Source organism: Gastrolobium bilobum, unplaced genomic scaffold (assembly GCF_033153095.1).
Source record: "Gastrolobium bilobum isolate Gb01-03AN ecotype WA unplaced genomic scaffold, APGP_CSIRO_Gbil_v1 utg7917, whole genome shotgun sequence".
NCBI lineage: Eukaryota > Viridiplantae > Streptophyta > Magnoliopsida > Fabales > Fabaceae > Gastrolobium > Gastrolobium bilobum.
The window spans coordinates 423,894-441,840 of NW_026898898.1; the positions used below are offsets into that span (position 1 = coordinate 423,894).

At 31.9% G+C, this 17,947-nt stretch overlaps 1 protein-coding gene across 1 annotated transcript; it reads left to right on the forward strand.

Moving 5' to 3' along the window:
- The first annotated feature begins 7,830 nt into the window (after positions 1-7,830).
- On the forward strand, positions 7,831-16,585 carry LOC133285148 (heat shock 70 kDa protein 18-like). Its single transcript, XM_061482323.1, has 6 exons — positions 7,831-8,050; positions 8,135-9,789; positions 15,032-15,254; positions 15,702-15,913; positions 15,962-15,990; positions 16,399-16,585. The coding sequence occupies exons 1-6, from the start codon at positions 7,831-7,833 to the stop codon at positions 16,583-16,585; spliced, it is 2,526 nt and encodes an 841-aa protein (XP_061338307.1).
- The last annotated feature ends 1,362 nt before the right edge of the window (positions 16,586-17,947 follow it).

Genomic DNA, 17,947 nt, shown 5'->3' on the forward strand with positions numbered 1-17,947 from the left:
GTAAAATTTAATATTAGCATACTTGGAGTTTCCAGAATTGATCCTTGAACTCATTTCTCGTCCACCACTTGCTAAAACGAGACTAGATATGTTTTTGTAAGAGTATGTGGTGTACTCTTTGGGTGTAGTAACTTGTTTGGAACCTGCATATGAACAGTATCATGTGTAATATTTTGCACAAGAGAAACAAGTGAATATTAAAATATGCAGTACATTCCCTTTGCAGATGGGAAATTGCGCTAGTCCCATACTATTTGATTCGATCAGTTAACTTACCTTAAAATGAGTTTTTGCGTTCTAATTTACTGACTTAAGTTTTTGAGTTGAATTGATTCTTTATATGGTATCAGAATTTCGTGTTTTGAATTCGATCTTCACTGTTTTTCACTTTCTCTTATGGAATTTTCTTAGCACATGTAGGTGAATTTATGTATTATTCACTCTTTAAGTTCAGTGGACTCTCGTGTGAGGAGACGTGTGACTGTTGAGATATATAAAAACTATTAATGTAATCTTATTCAACAACTTAAACTTTTGGGTTAAATTGATTCTTTACGTGACTTAGTTTTGTCAAAGAGTAGGGATTTCACTCTTAGCATCCATACTAGTTAACAGAGGTGCATGGCTACATACTTATAATTTTAGAGAATAAAAACATAATTCGATTTAATTAATTTTTTTAATGGCCGCAGTTGTGAGATTTTGTCTATTTGTATTAATTTATTTTTTATCCAAAATAAATTATATCTAAAAAAATTTAATTCTTTTTTTTCAAAAATTAAACAAACCCAATCATGTAGTCAAAATAGAAAGTATATTAGGTTTTTGAACTATAATTGATAAGCTTGGTCCCAGACTTTCTCGTACACTGTGTTTTGAAATTTATTTAATAGATCTACAAAATAATTTATATATTTCAAACGTTGCAACAAATAAAACATTACAAACCAATTGATTTTATTTAAAAATAATTTTACTTTGATACACTTTATTAAAATGGATAAATTAAATAAATGAGTAAATACCATTTTTGGTCCTCAGCAAATTTTACAATACCCGCTTTAGTCCCTAGCAAATAAAAAGGCTATTCGTGGTCCCTAAAAAATTTAAAATGGATCCATTTAGTTAAAATCGTGATTCCTCACAAATTCAAAAAAGATCCAAATTAGTCCCTCAAAAGGACTAAAATAGGTCAACTTTAAATTTTTTAAGGACCACGAATAATCTTTTTATTTGCTAGGCACTAAAGCGGGCATCGTGAAAGTTGCTGAGGACCGAAAAAGGGTATTTACTCATTTATTTAATTTATCCATTTTAATAAAGTGTATCAAAGTAAAATTACTTTTAAATAAAATCAATTGGTTTGTAATGTTTTATTTGTTGCAACGTTTGAAATATATAAATTATTTTGTAGATCTATTAAATAAATTTCAAAACACAGTGTACGAGAAAGTCTGGGACCAGGCTTATCAATTATAGTTCAAAAACCTAGTATACTTTCTATTTTGACTACATGATTGCGTTTATTTAATTTTTTTTAAAAAAAATAATTACATTTTTTTTGATATAATGTATTTTGGATAAAAAATAAATTAATACAAATAGACAAAATCTCACAACTGCGGCCATTAAAAAAAATTAATTAAATTGAATTATGTTTTTATTCTCTAAATGCACCTGTATTTACTAGTATGGATGCTAACAGTGAAGTCCCTACTCTTTGACAAAGGCACTTTCAAAAAACTAACTGATTAAGTAAAGAATTAATTCAATCCAAAAATTTAAGTTGTTGGATGAGATTACAAATTAAAAAAAGACCTATATTAGTCTCAGAAGGATTAAAATGGATCCACTTTGAATTTATTAGGACCACAAATAGTCTTTTTATTTGCTAGGAACTAAGGCATCGTAAAATTTACTGAGGACCAAAAATGATATTTACTCTAAATAAATAATCCATATGAATGATTACACTGATGAAAAAAACCTTTAGTATAAGGGATGTATGGTCCATCCGTCCAAAAAGAGAAAAAATTTAGAATATAAATGAAAAATTGGATTCAAGTGAGAAAAAAAAAATTCACTTTTAAAAAAAGAGAGTATCCAATACTTCTGCTGTCCTAAAGATTTGTTCTACATTGACAATTGAAATTATGTTTATTTTTACACAAAAATTTGAAATTAAAAAAATCTTTATCTGATAATTTGTAAAACAAAAGTTTCATCGTGTATCAAATCAATAGTCTGATTCCGTGATCAAAGGTTTCTAACCTTTGTTCTTTATCTTTCTCACACACACTATCCAACGTTTGTTCTTCGATGCATGATTTCCACCACAAGAACCAAGATAGAGATATTAGGAGTCTGTTTGGTACAAGAGAAATTTTTTGATATCCGAAAATCACGATTACTGAAAATACAATAGAAATTGAGTTTACTCGGAATGTTACGAAAGAGGTGTTTGATTTGCCAAAATATTACTTAAAATATTGGGTAAAAATTACTGAGAAAGTTATAGAAATAAAATTATGAGTGGGACCCACATGTAAGAGGAAAGAGAAAAAAAAAGTGATGAGACCCACCCCTCTTTTGTGTGTGTAGAAAAATTATTTATCTTATGTAAGATGAGATAAATATAACTTAATAACTATTGTGGCTTAAAGTTTCTAATTCTATTGATATTTCCTTTATAAACTTTAGGGTCTGTTTGGTGTGATGTATAAGGCCTAATAATATAAGCTTATACTATACGTTATGACATTTTCAATTATTTGGTGTGACCATCGTATAGTATAAGCTTATACAACATGATCCCTTTATACATCAAAATGATGTATAACTTAATCCGGCCTAAGAGTGGTGGATTAGGCATGATAAGGGATTGATGTATTAATATTGCTTGCAAGTACAATTCCCAAGAACTAATATATCATTTCAATATTTATATATTAAAATAATTTTTTTTAATATATTAATTTTTAAAATATTGGAAGATATTATCTTATACAATATCATACCAAACGCTGGATAGTATTAAAATTTAATCAGGTCTTATACTATCAGGCCTTATCCTATACTATGCACCAAATATGCCCTAAGTGTTGTAGTGAATACGGTGAGGAGAATGTAGTTTATATTATAGGACGTAGTCTATATTGAATGAATGAAAGTGTCTTCACTTTTCTCTCTTTTCTAGTCTGCGATTACGTGTGTGATTATGTAGATTTCAACAAAGGGACGTTTCATTTTAAATTTGAGGTGAATATTTTTACCTAATAAGTTAAATAAGTATTTTTTAAAATTTAAGTGCGTAAATAATTAATTAAGAATAAGTGATAAAAATAATAAATTATTCAATAAATTAATTAATAAAAGTCATTTTAATTAAGCAAAGTTTTGAACAATTAAGAACCACCAGTTATTTTAATTCAGCTTAAGCAAGATATTGATTTAAGTTTTTGTGAAGGTGAAATTTTTTTTTTTTTTGGAAAAATTAGCCCCATCATAATATAGATATTCTTGACTCGAAAAGAATTATCTCATATGAAAAATATATATGGTTTATCCAAAAAAACCACCATACAACAGTCTACTCGCTCTACGAATATGATATTTTTTGAGTAAAGTCTATTTTGAGTCTCTAACAAATAAAACTGTATCCACTTTAGTCTCTTATAAAAAAAAAATAATCTTAAGGTCCTTACAAAATTCAAAGTGAACTCATTTAGTTGAAATCGTGATACTTAATAAATTCAAAAAAGACCCTCATTAGTCCCTCAAAAGGACTAAAATGGATCCACTTGAATTTCATAGGGACCAGACGACTAATTTCTTTTGGTAAGAGACTAGGTGAGAACCGTATTTTTTATTAGGGACCCAAAATAGACTTTACTTTTTTCTTTTTTGGTAAAACATAGGAATATAATATTATACGCGTATCATTTAGGTACAACTGGATGAAATAAAATTGACTAAGAATAGGAAGTAGAGACTTGTCGGACTTTACGATTAAGTATGGAGAAAAAAAAAATTAAGAAAAATGAAAATAATGTAATTTAAATAAACTAATAATAGTCTGATTGACAAATTTTTTTAAAGCTAGAAATTACTTTTAAGTTGTTAAAGTAAAAAAAAATTCTTAAAAAATGAAATAAAAACTATTTGATGATTATATAAAGCTGTCTTAAGGGTTTTAAAAGGAGGAATGAAGAAATAATTTGTTATTATAATAAATTATTAGAATGAAGAGTAATTTGATAAATACAAATTTAGAATATGACTAAAATTGAAAAATAAATATGAGAATTCTAAAAAGTAAGTATATATATATATATATATATATATATATATATAAAAGCTCCTCTCTGGAAGTTTTTATTAGCTTTCAACCTCATTCCAAGTGTGTTATGCTGTGAATTATTTGTTTACTATTTACGCTCAACTGTGTCATCTAAGCTTTGGTAAACTTCAAAAGATGGTGATGTGTTTCTCTATTTATCCAACTTATCATGCGAGTTCTGTCAGTTAGGAAAACACACTTATAGTTCGTTTTTCAATAGAGTTAGTTGTTGGTCTTGGTCTCCATTTTGTTTTAGTTCATTCATATGTTTGGGGTCCTAGTCGTACCGTCTCCACTGTAGGGTTTAAGTAGACACTGTTACCACATATTTCGATTGAATATACCCCACCACCTCCAGATGACCCTGCACCAGATCCGCCTATGGCCCAGGACGTTGACACTATTGATACTAAAGTGCATGTGGACTCATTGCCGTTGTCAATTGTCATCTCCGTCTACAGCTTCGATCCCACACTCTTACATTGACTTATCCATTTCTTTCCATAAAGGTACTCATAACTCTTGTCCACCACCCAAGTAATTGCTTAGTATGAGTTATCATCGTTTTTTCAATCACATTTTATTTGTCTTATTTCTTTGTCTTTTGTATCTATTCGTAAGACAACACTTGAGGTGAAACGTTATCTCCTTTGGGATGGAGACAAACTATACGAGATGAGATGTGTGCACTTCAAAATAGTGATAACTAAGATTTGGGCTTTGTTTGATAACTGTTTTCAAAAACAATTTTTTGGTTAACAAAAAAAATAAAAAAACTCATTTGAAAACTCCAGTTTTGTAAAAATAAAATAAAAACAGTAACTATTTTTTTGTTTTTAAAATTAAATTTAGAGAATATATCTGAATTTTTTTTGTTTTAATTTTAACTTTTAAAACAAAAAAAAACATAGAAAACAATAATTCCTATTACTATTCTACAAAATAATTTTAAGAAAAAAATAATTCAGAACAAAATAAAACAATGGTTCCTCTTCCTGTAAGAAATATGTTGTTGATTATATGTGAATTTGTACGGCTTTTTGACTACTATAGCCTTTTTTTAATAATTAGTTACCAAATTGACTCTATTTATAAACTATTTCAAAAATTTAACTTCTCCAGAAAACATAACAGCAATCTGCCCATGTTTGACCGTTGACCATGAAGCCTACCCGGGTACACCCCTACCTACCCGGGTACACCCCTACCTACCCGGGTATATTTTGAAATTTTTTATCTACCCGGATACACCCCTCCCTACCGGGTATATTTCTTGAATCTAAAAAATGTTTGAATTATTTACCCGAGTAGGAAGGGGTGTACCCGGGTAAATAATCATAACCTGTTGAGTGGTGAAGGACAACACAGATGCTTTGTTGCATTCAGTTTCCGTCTCAAAAGCTAAGTATGAAAACAATCGCTCTGCGCCCTCTTCAAGAACCGTTTCCCTCATCGATTTTTCTTCTGGTAATCTTTTGAACTCAACTACACAAATCCTTTTTTTGTTCTTTCTTTGAATCTTGATTCTGTGTGGTGCAGTGCACGGGACAGACAGAGTTTTCTTGTAATCTTCTGGTGTGTTGGAGGAAGCTTGAGCCCGGGGTGAGTGTTCTTTTTTTGTTCTTTTTACTTTTTACTTTTAATTTTAATTTTGTCAACAATAAAAACCCCAAGCAGAGATGACGTTTGGGAAGTGTTTGTGACATTGTTTCTGCTTTTTCTTTCGTTTCATTTGTGTTTTCCATTTGTGCAACCCGAGTTTGTATCAATCCCTCATCAAAGACAAATTATTATTTACCCGGGTACACCTCTTCCTACTCGGGTAAATAATTCAAACATTTTTTAGATTCAAGAAATATACCCGGGTAGGTAAAAAATTTCAAAATATACCCGGGTAGGTAGGGGTGTAACCGGGTAGGCTTCATGGTCAACGGTCAAACAGAGACAGATTGATATTATATTTTTTGAAAAGGTTAAATTTTTAAAATAATTTGCAAACAGGATTAATTTAGTAATTAATTAAAAAAAAAAAGACTATAATGGTGAAAAAGCTGAATTTGTACTGTTAATATTAGCCTTGATGGTGAGGTGGGCCGGCCGTCTCTATTATTTATATATTGGTTTTTGGTATAGGCACTTTATATTTACGCTTTTACGTAAGATTTCATTTTATAAATTTTTCTAGAACTATTTTTAGGAGTTATCCATTTTAACTTACGATAAAGCACTAAAATTAATTTTTTATTCATAAAATGTATTAAAATATCTTAACATTTTCAAATATATTTTGATTAAAACTACTTTAAGAAAACACTAATAAACGGGCTTGCTAGATCACCAATTCCTTAAGGGACGTTTGGTACCGGAGAAATTTTTTTTTATCCAAAAATTTCGATTTTCAAAAATATGATTTTTGCATTCAGTTTACGATAATATTCAAAAATTACAAATTTAAAAAAATTCAGTTTCCCGGAATTCTCAGAGAATCTCGCATACCAAACGTACCCTAAAAGTCAAATCTGACGTCAGGTATCAATTATAAATAGAATAATCATATACAATTTTTCCTCTAGAAGCCCCAAAAAATTCATAAACAAGAGCAATTAAGAATAATCATATACAAATTTTCCTCGTATCCTAGAAAATTATGCGTGCTTTTAATTTTTTTATTTTATTTTATTTCAAAACTATAAGAAGAAAGCGAGAAGTCACAAAAATGTCAAATTAATATTAACAAAACCACAAAACAAGAAAAAACAAGTGTAAACATCCTTTTTGGTCCTTGACAATATCTACGAAATCATTTTTAGTCCCTAGCAATAAAAAAGGACCAAATTGGTCCATAAAATTATGAAAAAAGGACCACATTAGTCCTTATGTCAACTCCTCCGTCACTAACGTAGCCCTTTTTACATACTGTCAGGGACCAATTTGGTCATCTTTTATTGCCAGGAACTAAAAAAGATTTCGTAAATATTGCCAGGGACCAAAAATGGTGTTTACTCTAAAAACAATAAAAGCTGGTGGGTGGATAACAAAGAGACTCTTTTAAGTTTTTCAGTCTTCCTCCCATTTATTAAACGATACAGAGAACCTGTGCTTAAAATTAAAGAGATTAATTTTTCGTACGGAATCTATCGATTAGCTATAAAAAATAGTTGGTTCAGGCCATAATTATTTTCGACTAAATATAATTAATAAGTAACTAATATAAATGTTAATTAACTAATCAGGATTTCGATTTCTTGAAAGATATTGGTGGTGATTAAATCGAGACATAGGTAATACAATGATATAGGAGGCTAATTAAGTCGTGAATCGTGACTTTCAAGAGGAAGATAATAAATTCATTTCGTTTTAATCATCCACACATTCATCTAATTTTCATATTTCACAGATATAAAAACAAAGACAGAGAGATATTCAACTATACACTTCTACAACCGGAATAGAATTTTTCTGGAGAACAGTCTTCGATCATCAGAAAGAGTATGGCCAAAAAATATGAAGGGCATTGTATTGGAATTGATCTTGGAACGACCTATTCATGTGTTGCAGTATGGCAAGAGCAAAACAATAGAGCTGAAATCATACACAATGAACAAGGCAACAGAATCACTCCTTCTTGTGTTGCTTTCACAGACAACCAAAGGTTGATAGGTGATGCTGCAAGAAATCAGGCTGCTACCAATCCATCCAACACTATCTTCGGTAATTGATCTTATTTTGTTCCTACAGTGCATGACTTCCTTAATTAACAGAATTATAAGTTACCATCATTTTTTATTTTTGCAGATGCAAAGCGGTTAATTGGAAGAAAATATAATGATTCTGTTATCCAGAATGACCTGAATCTGTGGCCATTTAAGGTTGTTGCTGGTACTGACGACAGACCCATTATCGTTGTTAAATATAAGGACGAGGAAAAACACCTTACTGCCGAGGAAATCTCATCTATGATCCTCTCGAAGATGCGGGAAATTGCAGAGACATTTTTGGAGTCACCGGTAAAGAATGCTGTTATTACTGTCCCTGCTTATTTTAATGACTCTCAGCGTCAAGCTACCAAAGATGCTGGTGCCATTGCTGGCCTCAATGTTATGCGGATAATCAATGAACCCACTGCTGCAGCTCTTGCATATGGGCTTCAGAAGAGAGCTAATTGTGTTGGTGAGAGAAATATTTTCATCTTTGATCTCGGTGGTGGCACTTTTGATGTATCTATTCTCATGATTAAGGATGATACCTTTGAAGTTAAGGCCACTGCTGGAGACACTCATCTTGGAGGAGAGGATTTCGATAACAGAATGGTGAACCACTTTGTACAGGAATTTTGTAGGAAGAAGAAAGTGGACATTAGTAAGAACCCAAGAGCACTGAGGAGGTTGAGAACTGCGTGTGAGAAGGCTAAAAGGGTACTTTCATACGACACTGAGACCACTATTGAGGTTGATGCTATATGTGATGGTATTGACCTCCTTTCATCAGTCACTCGTGCCAAGTTTGAGCAACTCAACATTGACCTCTTTAGTAAGTGTATGGATACTGTAGAGAGGTGTCTTATTGATTCAAAGGTGGACAAGAGCAATGTAGATGACGTTGTTCTTGTCGGTGGTTCTTCTAGGATTCCCAAGGTGCAGCAACTAATGCAAGATTTCTTTAAGGGGAAGGATATCTGTAAGAGTATCAACCCGGATGAAGCTGTTGCATATGGAGCATCTGTTCAGGCTGCTTTGTTGAGTAAAGGCAATAAGTTTGTTCCAAATCTGGTGCTAGTGGATGTTACACCTCTGTCTCTTGGTGTATCCACAAAAGGAGACCTCATGAGTGTAGTGATTCCGAGGAACACTGCCATTCCTGCAAAGAGAAAAGAAGTGTATTCAACTGATAGAGATAACCAATCTGCGGTCTTTATTCAGGTTTATGAGGGTGAGAGAGCAAGAGCTAGTGATAATAACTTGCTTGGTTCGTTTACTCTTTTGGTTCCTCCTGCTCCCAGAGGCCTTCCAATCAAAGTATGCTTAGCTATAGATGATGATGGTATATTAAACGTCTCTGCTGAGGAAGAAACTACTAGCCGCAAGAAAGAAATTACAATAACAAATGAAAAGGGAAGATTATCAGCCGATGAAATTGAGAGAATGTGTAAGGAAGCTGTAATTTACGAAGCTGAAGATATTAAGTACCAGAAGAAGGTTAAAGCAATGAAGGCCTTGGATGATTACATTTACAATATGAGGAAAGTTATCAAGGAAGAGTATGTGAGTTCCGTGCTTCCCAAGCTTGATAAGATTAAGATCAAAGGTGCAATTACAAAGGGCAAAGATTTGGTTGATGGCTACCAGCTGGAAGAAGAATGTGTGTTCGTTAACTATTTGAAGGAGCTAGAGATCATGTTTGAATCCGTTTTGGCCAAGATCAACCAATGTAGTTCTGATGAGGAAAGTGGCGTGGAATAGTATTAATAAAATCTTGCAAATTTGTTTTGCGTGTATCTATCCAGCTTCCTCATCTATTATGTTGGTCTGGTGCTGCTTGTTTTGCTTCTTCGATTACATGTTGGCTGAATATTCAATTATTGTGTCTTGTTTAAGACTTCAGAATAGCATGTAATAGAAGGAAATTTTAATGTCACCTATTATTATAAATATTTTAATTTTAATAATTTGTTTTGTGTGATCGGCCATTCAAAATAATTCTGTATAGTATATATACACTGGATTTTCATATTTGAGATTCTGCCATTTAGCCTTTTACATAAATTTTCATTGAATGAAGTTTTTTTTATAACTCTTTCTTAGAGTTATCCTTTTTAGCTTATGGTAAAAGCACTAAAATTATTTATTTATTTTTTAACAAATTATTAATTTATTTTTGATTAAAATAATACTTTTAAAAAACAATAATAAACGGGCTTGTTAGAGCTGATGAGGTATCAATTAACAAAGAACAAAACTTTAATGAAAGGAAGAGGTTAAATGGAAGCAAATATATCATTTTCATTATTCAGAATGATGTAAAGCTGTGGCCATCGATTTCGAAGGTCAACTGAATAAATTGAGAAAATGCTTCAGGAAGCCGAGATTATGATTTCAAAGAGGGTGGGGGAATTATGCTATTTTTTTTATCACACTACAGCATGGAGACATTTTAGCTTTAACTTTCTGTTAGCAGCTATTTCTCACGTGAAGTTAAGTTGGTATAGCTAGTGTCTATTTTCAGCTTTCTGTTAGCTTACTGCTAGCTCGTTAGAGTTTTTCCTTAATGTTATATCAGTAGTGAGGTGCCACGTCACTTAAATACTTATATATATATATATATAGAGGAGGGATATTTTTACTACCAAAATTTTCTACTACCAACTCACTACCTATCTAATAATCATTGGATCAACATTTTCTCTTTTTTCAAAAACTTTTAGCATTCTCTCTCTATGATTTAATGGTTATATATATATATATATATAGGGTTATGCTTCTCCTGCGAGAACACACAATTATAGTAAATATTATAACTATGTTCTCTCGGGAGAACACCATTATAATATTTAGTGCACTATGTTCTCGCCGGAGAACTTAACGGTCCAGTGACTGAAAGCATTAAACGCGGAGAATCATAACCATACAAAGGATAAAAGCATTAAATGTGGGGAATCATAACCATACATCTGTCGTTGTTGTACGTAAAGCGCCTCCAGAAATGATTTTACCATATATAATCAGAGTCGTTGATCTTTTTTGATCTAACAGCTCTCAAATGAGGTGTCAAATTTCAAATTTGACACTGGTGTCAAAGAATCCTATATATATATATATATATATAATTTGACATCTCATCTAAGTGCCGTTAGATCAGAAAATATCAATGGTGTCACATGCTTACAAATTAGAGTCGTTGATATTTTTTGATTTAATGACTCTCAGATGAGGTGTCAAATTTGAAATTTGACACCGGTGTCAAAGGATCCTACATATATATATATATATATATATATATATATATATATATATATATATATATACATAAAAATATTTCTGCAGTTAATGCAGATAAGTTATCTGCATTTATTTTTAAAACGACATCGTTTTGGGATTGAAATATTAAAAATTATAATTATAAAGACTACAATAACCCTGAAATAAGTTAAAATTACAAAAAATCATGATTTCTCCCCCAAAACGACATCGTATGAGGCTTATTGCAGATAACTTATCTGCATTAACTGCAGAAAAAACGTTTTATTTATTTATTTCGTTATATTAATTGATTCACCTTTGAATGATTATGATTTAGTGGCAGGAGATAATGTTATCTCAAGCAGCTTGAGAAATATTTTCCCTTATATATATAGGGTTCGCTTTTTGTCATGTCACATGACAAGACCATTTTCCTGCACACACAAATCAAGTGTGGGTCCCACGCTTAAAAAAAAGTCAAACCAAAATCAGGATACGGCGCCGTATCCTCAAGATACGTTGCCGGATCCTTGTTGCAGGAATGAAAAGTGTCATTCTTGCAACATAATTCTTATATTTCCCATATATATATATATATCAAGCGACTTGAGATATATTTATCTCCGTCCACCCAAAAATTATGTTATTTTATTTATTTATTTTCTTTTATTAATTGATTCACCTTTGAATGATTATAATTCCATTTTTCTCTTATTCCTTTATCACTATTGATCTATCTTTGTGCGGTTATGATTTAGTAGCCGAAGATAAAGATATCTCAAGCAGTTATGATTATGATTCCATATTTCTCCTTCTTCCTCTTCTTTTATCACCATTGATCTATCTCTGATTAGATATCTTTATCCCTAGTTTTGTAATTTCATATTTTCTATTTTAATTATTTTTAAAACTTCTTTCAAATATTGTTTGTTGAATATTTGATTATTGATCACCCCCTATCAGTTTGTTAAGCCAAAATTTCAATGTGTTTTAGTATTGAAAAAGGGATAGGATATTGTGACACCCAAGTTATGTTACACCCATGTGACACCCAGTCAATCTCACCGTTAGATCGCTTATGTTGATCCAACGGTTATATTTATTTCCATCTTTGTATGGTCATGATTTCCTAAATTTAAAGTGAAAGCATTAAATATGGGAAATTATAACTATACAAAGGTAGAAATAAATATAAAATATTAAATTTGGGAAATCATGATCATACAAAGATGGAAATAAATATAACCGTTGGATCAACATAAGCGATCTAACGGTGAGATTGACTGGGTGTCACATGGGTGTAACATAACTTGGGTGTCACAATATCCTATCCCATTGAAAAAAGAAAAAATGTCAAAACGGTCAGAACTGAGTTGAAATATAACTTCGATAGAGCATAAGGTAGTTTTTGAGTATTCCAAAAAATTATTGTGAAGAGAAGCTTTGAAAGCAAAACAGGCCAGAGAGAATCACAATTGTTTTTTTCATTCACGGTGTTAAAGGTAAAAATCATCTTATCCAATACCTTCGATTTGATTATATAATCATCCATCCGGTTTCGATTTTTTTTCAAATTCGATCCGATCCAATCCAATTTATTTTGATTTGGATTGGATCGGTTTTTAATTTTTTAAAAATCCTAAAATTTATTTTATAATTACTGTGCATATAACATTTTTTGTATATATTGACTTTGTAATTTTTTTTTTTGAAATACAAATGCAATCAATAAACGATAATATAGTTTTTTTTTGTGTAATTGATAATATAGTTTTGTTTTGGGCAATAATGAGATATGAAACTCTACACAGATAAAATTTTGTTGATGAGATGTGACTAGATTTTTTCTTGAGTTTAGTTGATAGGTTAATAGGTCTTGAGTTTAGAAATTTTTGGTCTATGATTGGGGAAAAGCCCAAGTAGGTAAAGGAGAATTAATATATTGGATCGGTTTGGATTGGATCGGTTTTCATCAACCAATCCGAAAACCGATACAATCTAATTAAAATTTGCGGTTTTTTTTTAGTTTCGGTTTATCCGTTTTCGGTTATCAGTTTTTCGATTCGGTCACCTATGATTAGGGGTGGTGGTAAACGAGTCAGGGGCCTTTCAGGGGCCTTTGGCTCGGCTCGTAAAGGCCTGAGCTCGTTTAATAAAAGCTCGTGGTGGATCCAGGCTTGAACTTGTATAAAAACTCGTTTAATAAAAAGGCCTCAGACTCTAATTCAGAAGCTCGGCCTTAGAGCCTCCCAGGCTAGCCTAGTATATAAATATTTATTTATACTTTTTATACTACTTGTAATAACTCTCTCTCATCAATTTATTTCACCCCATTTTATTGGTTTAACAGACTTTTTGAATGATTTTGTTCTATATTATGCTATTTGGAAATATATTGAATTTATGTATATTTATGGAATTACTAGTGTTGTTCTATATTATCCTTCTTCCTCCTTCACACAAACAAACCCACAAAAACTCATTCATTCCACCGTGCACTGCTCATTTGTGTCAATTTATTTTTTATTTTATTTATTTTACTTTTATTTTTGTTGGCACTTTTTTTATAATGGGCTAAGATAATATAAGTTGTTATCTACCTTCTCTCACTTTAATTTTTTTATTTATTGTAGACTTTGTAAATTATTGCTGCAAATTGGAAGCTAAGGTTTCTATCTGAAAATTGATTTTTTGTGAAATTCTGTTCTCTTATTTTTATTCTTTAACATGCTAACAGGCTAAGACAGGCTTCACACATGCTTTTATTTTTTGTAAATAAACCAGGCCACATGCCAATATTATATTCGTAACAGGTAACAGGCTAAGGCCAGTCGGACACGTTTAAATACAAGCTTGGCCCGTTAAGATCAAAGCTCGGCTCGGCTCGGCCCGTTAACATCCCTACCTATGATGCACGGACACAGGACACGACACGACACACTGATACGTTAATTCTAAAAAATGTCACATTTTGACACGTTGGGACATGTTTTGATATTAAATAAAAAATTTAATATATATCATATAATTCATATTTAATACATATAAGAGTCCATAATAAGTCATATAACCAATCAAATATTTAAATTTCATAACATAAATATAAATATAAATAATTTTTTGTACTTTGTTAATTTTTCATGTCAAATTTCATAACAGGAAAAAATTAATTTATAAATTATTTCTTTTATATTTAGTTAAGAAAATAAAATTAAGATTTAAAAAAAAAAAACGTGTCCGAACGTTGACCGCGTGTCGAAAAAAGTTGACTGCGTGTCAGAACGTGTCGGAGAGTTGACCGTGTGTCCCCAAACGTTGTCCGCGTGTCGGACGTGTGTCGGACAAGTGTCCGACATGCAAATATTTCACTGAATTGTGTGTCCGTGCTTTGGAGTCGGTCACCACGATTTGAATCGGTTTGTATAACACTCCTAATTTAAGGTAAAAATGTTATCTCTATTCTTTGAGTTTGTTCTTGAATGCTGAACTCACAAACTCACTACATAGCGTTTCTCTTTCCAACCAAACATTTGGTTTTAGAATATGTAATTTTTAGTGTGCGGGTCCCATATAAAAGATGAATATGTTTGATATTTGTTATACTCTAATTGTTTATATGACTTATATTTCGTTTTCATATATTTATTTCTCAATTTGAATTCTTCCACATTGTTATATGACTTCCTATATATATCTGACTGAAACCTTTTGAACTCATTCTATAATCACTTGACAGAGAATGGCAAAACAACATGAAGGATGTGCGGTAGGAATCGACCTTGGAACGACATACTCATGTGTTGCAGTATGGCAAGAGCAACACAATCGTGCGGAGATTATCCACAACGACCAAGGCAACAATATCACTCCTTCTTGTGTTGCTTTCACTGACAATCAAAGGTTGATTGGCGATGCTGCTAAGAATCAGGCTGCCTCAAACCCCACCAACACTGTCTTTGGTAATAAATGGATATTCTTTTGTTTGTGGATTCATTTAAATGTCTACATTTATTATCTCTGTGTTTGGTTTGAGATGAACAAATTATAACTTAACATTCATTATTTATTTTGTGGCACAAAATATACTTTATTTTTTAGTTTTCAAATTCATTCTCTAACTCATCTTTATTCAAATTAGTCACTAACTTATTGAATTCACACAACCTTTTTCTCTCTGAATGTTAAGTTTTATTAACATTATTAATGGATTATTCTTACCTAACTCGTACTAAACAACATGCATGAATGATGTTTTGCATTTAAGATGACGACACTTACAGAGTTACCTTTCAGGAAAACGTCTTAATTCTATAATTTGGAATGAAAGCTAATCGAAAGAGAAATTTGAAAACTTAAAAAAGTCAGAAGAGAAAACTATTAATTTTAATTTTATTTTATTTTTTCAGATGCGAAAAGGCTGATTGGTAGAAGATATAGTGATCCCACTATTCAAAATGATCTAATGTTATGGCTATTCAAGGTCATTGCTGGTACTAATGACAAATCGATGATCCTTGTTTCATACAAGGATAAGGAAAAACAAATATCTGCCGAGAAAATCTCATCCATGATCCTCACAAAGATGCGCGAGATTGCAGAGGCATATTTGGAGTCACCGGTAAAGAATGCTGTTGTTACTGTTCCTGCTTATTTCAATGACTCTCAGCGTCAAGCTACTAAAGATGCTGGTGCCATTGCTGGTCTCAATGTTATGCGAATAATCAATGAAAATGTGGTGATTCCTAGGAATACTACCATTCCCGCAATAGATGTTATGGACGAGGCTGTTGCTTATGGTGCAGCTGTCCAGGCTTCTTTGTTGAGTAAAAGCAATAGGATTGTTCCAAACTTAGTGCTATTGGATGTTACACCTCTGTCACTTGGTATATTTACAAAAGGAGATCTTATGAATGTGGTGATTCCTAGGAATACTACCATTCCCGCAAGGAAGAAACAAGTATATTTGACTAGTATAGATTACCCATCATCTGTCTTAATTAAGGTTTATGAGGGTGAGAGGACAAGAGCCAGTGATAACAACTTGGTGGGTTTTTTTACTCTTAATGGCTTGCCTCCTACTCTCGGCGGCCATCATCCTATTGATGTATGCTTTGCTATAGATGAAAATGGTATCCTGACTGTTTCTGCTAGGGAAAATGCCACTGGAAATGAGAACGAGATTACCATAACCATTGACAAAGAAAGGCTGTCAACAGAAGAAATAAAAAAATTGATGCAAGAAGCTGAGAATTACAAGGCCGAAGATAAAGAACTTCCGTATGAAGGTTGATGCAATGAATGCTTTGGATTATTACGTTTACAAGATGAGGAGTGCTTTGAAGAACCAGGATATGAATTTGAAGCTTTGCTCACAAGAAAAGGAGAAGATCAGTTCCGCAATCACCAAGGCCACAAATTTGCTTGATGCTAATAATGAGCAGGATGAAATTGATGTGTTTGTGGATTACCTGAAGGAGCTTACTAGCATCTTTGAACACATTATAGGCAAGACTTAATAGTTCTTTTTTATTTAAGATTGTTTGTTGTGCCGATATGCCTTTTTGGATTTGACAAATGCAAACCTTTATGATCAAAATATTCATTTAAAATTAAAATAATTCTTATCTCGTGTTGGAATCGAAGGTTATCATTATCAAGATTCAATTTTTTACCAATCTCTCACACCGTCACACGATAATGGTTGCGTGACTGCTACAATAGCTGTCACTTTTGCTCCGTACAAGGAGGTCGGGAGAAAAAGTGATTAGAAAAGAGTTTTTTTCTTAGTACATAGAAAAGAGTCAAAATAAATTTTAAAAATACTAGAGAAATGTAATTATTAGGTATCCATAGAGAAAGTTGAATAGATGGGGAAGTTAAAAAAAAGTAGTTTGGTTTGACAAAATTTTACCAGGGAAATATATGACAAAAAGTGTGTAAACAGTGCTTTACCCGGGTTTTCTCAAAAAACCACCCTCAAATCGGGTTTCTAAACAGTGCAAATTACTATCTTTCTCAAAAAGTCATGCATTTCATATAGATGGGTATTGGTCAAAAGCTGTTGAACCAAACATTAATTTTCTAAAAACCAAACTTCATTTACCTAGGAAAATCTCAAAAGGCATGACTTGAAAGAAAAAGGGTATTTGAAAATTTATTGAATTGTATATAATCTGTACAAAGGGTTCTCTATTTATAAAGAATACTTGACCTAATTTTGACCTAATGGGCTTGGCCCAATACAACAAATAAATGACTAAATAATAACTAAATAATAATTATTTACAACACTCCCCCTTAAGCTGAGGAATAGATATTTATCATTCCCAGCTTGCTAGTAAGTTCTTGAAATCTGTCTGAAGGAAGCCCCTTTGTTAATAGATCATCTAATTGACGCCCATTGGGAATGTATGGAGTGGTAATCAACCCGCTATCAAGTTTATCTTTGATGAAATGGCGGTCGACCTCAATATGTTTAGTCCGATCATGTTGAACTGGATTATGAGCTATACAAATAGCGGACTTATTATCACATAGCAGCTTCATAGGTCCCTCACATTTTATTTTGAGATCATCAAGTACAATTTTCAGCCACAGTAACTCACAAATGCCTTGAGCCATAGCTCGAAATTCAGCTTCTGCACTTGATCTG

Coding starts and splice junctions, on each gene's coding strand:
- LOC133285148 (XM_061482323.1), top strand. CDS start 7,831: ATGGCCAAAAAATATGAAGGGCATTGTATTGGAATTGATCTTGGAACG. Junction 15,255..15,701: donor CCCCACCAACACTGTCTTTG/GTAATAAATGGA, acceptor TTATTTTTTCAG/ATGCGAAAAGGCTGATTGGT. Junction 15,991..16,398: donor ACTAAAGATGCTGGTGCCAT/TGCTGGTCTCAA, acceptor TCATCCTATTGA/TGTATGCTTTGCTATAGATG.